At 51.5% G+C, this 6,344-nt stretch overlaps 1 protein-coding gene across 1 annotated transcript in view; it reads left to right on the top strand.

The window, feature by feature from the left end:
- ME2 (malic enzyme 2) overlaps positions 1–5,033 on the top strand; it is a 41,215-nt gene extending 36,182 nt beyond the window's left edge. The window contains 1 exon segment of the mRNA XM_015615069.3: positions 119–5,033. Coding sequence (XP_015470555.1) covers positions 119–268 — 150 coding nt within the window. The 3' untranslated portion in view covers positions 269–5,033.
- Positions 5,034–6,344: the final 1,311 nt, after the last annotated feature.

Raw genomic sequence — 6,344 nt, 5'->3', positions numbered from 1 at the left:
GGGGTACAGGACAGACCCCTGTGGTGTGTGCAGGGGGTTTCAGAGGGGCTCAGAGGGGCTCAGAGGGACACACGGGGTGGCAGCAGGCACCGAGCGGCGCTGCTCTCGCCCCGCACAGGTGATGGAGTTCCTGTACGCTAACAACATGGCCTTCCACTACCCCGAGCCCGCCGACAAGGACCGCTACATCCGCTCCAAGGTCTGGACCTACGAGTACGAGTCCTTCATGCCCGACGTGTACGACTGGCCCGAGTCCAAGGTGCACTGACGCGCCGCACTCCTCGGGCAGCACCGCCTACTCTGCAGGGATCCCTTCTCACAACAACTAAAATCACCGTCTTGGGCTCCTCTAATTTATTTGCGCTCATTTCGTTGCCTTTTTGTTTGTTTGTTTTGTTTTTCCCCCCTTCCTTACACTCCGTTTTTTACCTGGTTTCTCCCAAGTACCTGACGAACGGTGTGGATGACGGCCACAGGGATGAGAGAGCCCTCCAAAATTAATTTAAACAGTGACATTGCATTTCTGGCTCAGAGCCAGCACCACACTGAAGAATTCCATTGATGATGTTTTCCACTCCATGCGTTTGGTGATGAACTGTAGCTCTCTCATCTCTGCTGATCTCCAGAATGATTTATTTCTGCCTTTAATAATCAGTCTTCTAATTGTCCCAGTGCTGTCACACTGCATTAGCTGTGGCATCAAGGGAGACCACTTCTCATAAAAAAAAAAAGAAAGAAAAAAAAAAGAAAAGGAAAAAAGGGGCAGTTAAAGACAAGTTCAAGAGTCTAATGGGCCTTCTGCTTTGTTTAATGTTTGAAGATGCCCATGTCCTGATATCCTTGTGGCACTGGCTGCTGTTTCCTTGAGGGGCAGCCAGATGTACACGTGTGGAGTCTGCAGCAAAGCTGGCAGTTTTGTTTTCATCACTCGGTGAAATCTGTTCTCAGGAAAAATGTGAACTAGTTCAGATTGTCCTTGGGAAGCCTGAAAATCATATCAGTCACTTAACAGCTTTTAGAAACAAAGTGGCGCTGTCGCAGGGTAAATTTTATGGGGTAGAGGTAGGACCTGAAGTAATTTATGGAAATCTCTTAGAGATTTTACAAGGAAGTTTTACGCAATGGACTTGAGATGACGTACCAAAGGATTTTTATTTAATTTTTTAATTGTTTCAAGATTCTGTTTTGTCTAAGCCAGGTTGTTTTCTCCCTTGCACCCCCTGGGCCTCACGAAAGGACTGGTGTGTGATGTCCTATGGCACTGCTGGCTGGAAAGCTCCACAGTGGAGTCACCTGGAACAAGCGCCCTGTAGGCAGCAGATGAGGCTGAGAGTGGTGTCAGGCAGCTGTTTGCACCAGTCTGACTGAATGTTTCCTGTGGCAGTGTGAGTACTGGACTCAAAAACGCCATGCCTGCCATCGCTCCACCTCACTCCACCTGCAGGTCTAGTTTGTCAGAGCTCTGGTGTGAAAACAGCAATCTCCAGCGGAGTTTTCCCTTGCCAGGGGTTGTGCTGCATGTTTGCTACAGAAACCACAGTGTGTGATCCCCTGGATGTGGGGCAGAGACTGAAGTGACCAGGGACAGGCAGGGACACCCAGTGAGGGCCATGGGCTGTGACTGAAGTGACCAGGGACACCCAGTGAGGGCCATGGACTGTGACTGAAGTGACCAGGGACACCCAGTGAAGGCCATGGGCTGTGACTCCCCCAGGTGTGGTCCCTGCAGCCAGAGCAGTGATGTGCCAGGAGCAGAAATAATCTGCTAATAAAAAATAAAAAATAAAGCAGGATCTGTGCTGTTTCCCAGCTTGCTGCAGCAAGGCAGGGGTAGGACAGGAGTAAATAAAATAGAGAGATAGCAGCGCTGTGCTGGCAAACATCATCCAAGGAGATAAAGTAAAGCTTGCTTGGGATTTAGCCGTGGTAAACACTGCTCTTGTATCCTCAGTTATGTAGGAAAATGCAGTCTCCACAGAACAGGCCAGAACAGAGCAGGGAAAATGGTCTCAGAACCCCCTCAGGCACCTACAGCCCAGTCTCTGGCTGTAAAATTACATTGAAACAAAGAGCAGTAACTTTCCCCCTAAGTGGGGAGAGAAGACTGATTATATAAACACAGAAAAGAGTGGTGCAGGGAAAAACCTGTGGTGTTGAAGCTGTGGTAAAGTGTTGTGTGGTGGGAAGTGCTTCACTGCTGAGTGCTGAGGTGCACGTGGACAGGAGCTTGCACTTGCGAGGAAATGTACAAAAGACACCAACACACACACGCACACACACAGAGGATTTCTACAAAGAGTGCTTTTTTCATCTATTTTTGCTATGCCTTGTTTTTATCGTATTTAAGTTAGTGGTCCTACTGAAAAATAATTATTTATTCAGCGTATGGATTGTTTTTGCCTTCTGAAAACCCAGCTGTGTCTGAAGCCTGTTGTATTGTGCCAGTGGAGTTGTGCATCGCTGGGTTCCAGAGTTCTGGGAACACACGCCTCCCCGCTCCTGCCCCGTTAGACCAGTAACAAAACCACCCCAAAACGCACTGATCGCACGTCCCAGAGGCAGGAGAACCGGTCCCTGTGGGAAACACAGGTCCACAGCCGCTCCTTCAGCCCGCTTATTTTATTTTCAAGGTTACGCTGCTGTCCGTAACCCGTGGCCACGGGTAGTGCCCAGGAAAAGCAGGACCTTGAGAAAGCCGCGCTGGCTGCGGGCAGCAGGGCCCTGCTTTGGGATTTTTGGGTTTCCCGGTTCCCAAAGGGAGCAATCTCCTCTCTGGCACAGCCTCCCTGCTGTCTTGCAGCAGATGCCAGGAGGGATTGCTGAGAGCCAGCTGGCAGCGGGGCTTTCCCGAGCACAAATGTAATTTTCCTGGGAATCCCGCTGTCAGGAGCAGCCCCCTGGCTCTGTCCCCTGTGGCACCTGGGCCGTGCTCACCCTCCCGGGCTTTGTCTGGCTCTGTGCATGCCCTGCAGTGTGGGCATGTGGGATTTTCCCTTCCACTGTTGGCAGCAGGCCACCTCACAGAGCGTTAACTCCATTTCACCCCCTCTGCCTTCTCCTCCAGGATATCTTTTTTTTTGATACGTCAAATTTTCAGATACACAGATTCATGCCCTGTTGTTCTTCAGGTACAATTAATCCTTGAACTAATTACAACTGCTAATCTTGCTGGCTAGTAAGGAACCAGTTTCCTTTTCCATATCATTCTTAACATGATTTTTTTTTTTTTCTGTTTGCTGGCTTATTCAAAATATTTACCCATCTTTGTCTGTACAGAAAATTCTCTTTAGACAGTATGCAAAGGGAAACAGGTGTCACCAGGATGCATTTCGTTGTGTTACATAGCGTAAGTTAAAAAAATACATCACCTAGAGGACCACCAGTGTTGTGGCTTGTCACACAGCCCCGGTGACTCGCCCTCCAAATGATACAAAAGACTGTCTTCCATGTCTCTGGGGCACGCAGAACCCTTCCGAGAGCATCAGGAGCTTCCCTGAGGTCAGGCTCTTCCAGGATTTATCCAGTCCTTGCTTCCTTAAAGTCAGCCTGGCTGAGCCTCTTGGCAGCGACCTGCAGGAACGTTCAGGGGACAGTAAAAGTGTCTAATGAAGCACAGCCTTTCTTTATAAAACACGTGTGTTTTCGTTCAGAGGTGTTGCAAAGGTCTGTGTGTTCCCGGAGCCTCTGCCCAGGTCTCCACACGGCACGTGGAAGGCGACGATTAAAGTGCTGTGTCCGATGTATTTTAAACCCCCGGTGTGAGCCGTGGCACGAGTTCTCAGCTGCGTTTGTGGACAGTGGTGCATCCTGACCCTTTGTGTTCGTTTCCCAAGCTTCAGACCGAGTGGCACTTACCCTGCAGAGTGGTGTGTAACAGGTTTCCTGTGGTCGGTGCGTGTCTTCCTCTCGTACTGTTGTTTCCAGCACGCTGTTTCATGGGGATAAAGTAACTCTGTCACACTCCTCCGGTAGTTCCTGCAAAGATGAACGATGCACCTTTTAGCTTCTCGTTAGCAGCCCTGCGTGGTGACTGTTCCTGTGGGAAAGTGGGGATCACTGTTGTAGAGCTCCAACCCTGGTTTTAGTTCAGCTGACCCTGCCGCAGTCCCGGCTGGTTTTCCTTGACAGAGCTGCCGAGCCGAGCTCCTCTGTGGGTCACAGCTGTCTCCCGTCGGTGCCGGAGCACTTTGGGCTGCTCTTCCGTCCCGAGTGCTCCCTGTGCCCAGAAACGCCGTCATCGCTGCATTCCTGGGGATGACCCGCGCCGCTGCCCTGTTCCGTGAGCGCTGCGGGCAGGTTGGTGTTCGTGGAGAGAGGAAACGCAGAGCCAAGCTCTGGCTGCAGAGCCAGGCTCTGGCTGCACTGCCTCGGCAGCTGAATCTGAGCAAAGCCATTCAGCTGCCGCTGCTGGAGGCACACCTGGCCCTGTGCAGACCCTGCCCGCTGCCAGGAGCGCACCAGCGCGGCGTCAGCGCGCCGTGGGGCTCCGGGCGAGCACCGAGCCCCACGGACCCTCAGTTCTGTAGCAAAATACAGCTCTCCGTGGGCATGGCGCTGGCTCGGGGAGCACAGCTGGAGGAAGAGCTTCTGTCACCGTTCGTCCTGCTTGTGCTGCTGGGCCGTCGTGTTCCCCGGGCACACGAGGCCAGCGCTGGACTGAACTCGGCTCGCCACCAACCACTGACTTTGGCTCATCCCTGCCTCAGCTGCATCCTTCCTAGCGGGAATAAAAACACCCTTGGGACTGAAGATGGCTGCTTTCTCAACAAAACGGCAAAATAATCTGCATTTATTTCTATCTTAAACATATCTACCTTAGGCAGATCAATGTAAGCCTGCTGGAGCGCTGGTGGGAGCAGTTCCAGCCTGGTGTGTGCCGCTGTGCCGGGGAGGGCCATTGCTCAGCTGAAACTAAAACTCTGTGTAAAATGTGGACTGGTTGGGGTTTCTTCCTACTTTATAACATTGTAACTCTATTGAAATGTGTGTTCTAGTCTTCTATTTTCTTAGTAAAATGCATTCCCTTTGCCTAAGTTGTACCTGATGTTTTTTATTCTGAAAAAGCAAAAAAAAACAACCTAAACCAAAAAACAAAAATGATTGATCTGTCCAGGATTGGAAAAGGCCCTTTGCCAAGGGGCTTTGTAAATGGTTGGATGTGATGATTTTTATGGTGTTTTTCTAGAATCATGGAATCAGAGGATGGTTTGGGTGGGAAGGGACATTAAAGATCATCCAGTGCCACCCCTGCCATGGCAGGGACACCTTCCAGTGTCCCAGGCTGCTGCAAGCCCTGTCCAGCCTGGCCTTGGACACTGCAGGGATCCAGGGGCAGCCCCAGCTGCTCTGGGCACCCTGTGCCAGGGCCTGCCCACCCTCCCAGCCAGGAAAAAAAAACAAAACAGAAGGTTGTGGAAACTCCTCTAAAAACAACTGAACTTGAGAAATTATTTTGAAAGCTATCTTGAGATGTTAAGGCACCTGGAGTTTTAAATTCTTGTGAAAACAAGGCAGGAGCAGGTTCTGGGCAGACCAGGGCTGGAGGAATCGCAGGCTGTGAGGTGAGAGGGCAGTGGGCTGTCCGTGTTGGATGTCCATCCACCTGGATGTCCTGGCACAGCTGTCCAGAGGCTGCCCGGCCCTGCAGGCCAGCCTGGCTCTCATCCTCATGGTCACAGATGTCTGGGGTGGGACAGCTGTGCCCACTGTCACCCCTGGCTCTGCTGGGGACAGTGACCCTTGCCCCTCTGCGTCTCGGGGCTGCCCGCTCCTGAAATCTGGGAGTGGTGTTTGAGTGTCAGCACCGGCTGTTCGCTGAAAGCCATCCTGAAAAGGCTCCTAGAGGGAAGGCCCAGGCAGGAAAACTCAGCGTTTAAAGAGCTCAGAGGAAATAAATAATGGTGGGGTTAGAGATTAGAGCTGTTCCAACTGGATAGGGCTGTTTTCTCTGGTAACCCACAGAGGGCTTGTGCTTGGGCTGTGTGTTTACAGTCTTCCACCGACATAAAAAGGAAATCTCTGCTTGTAAATAAGGTGTTGTCTGAAAGTCACATCCTGCTCTAGGGGGTTTTTACTTTTATGTTTTAAGGGAAAGGGAATTTGCTCCTCACACTGAGCTGTGGAAGATGCCTGCACTTAAATGTTTGTTGATTTCCCTGCATAAATACATGAAATCACAGAATATCCCGAGCTGGAGGGACCCACCAGGATCCTGCAGTCCAGCTCCTGGCCCTGCACAGACACCCCAACAATCCCAGCCTGGGCACCCCTGGCAGCGCTGTCCAAAGGCTCCTGGAGCTCTGGCAGCCTGGGGAATGTCCCCATTCCCTGGGGAGCCTGGGCAG

Source organism: Parus major, chromosome Z, assembly GCF_001522545.3.
Source record: "Parus major isolate Abel chromosome Z, Parus_major1.1, whole genome shotgun sequence".
Taxonomy (NCBI): domain Eukaryota; kingdom Metazoa; phylum Chordata; class Aves; order Passeriformes; family Paridae; genus Parus; species Parus major.
The sequence above is the reverse complement of the archived record's forward strand: the minus strand, read 5'-3'. Positions and strand labels throughout refer to the sequence as shown.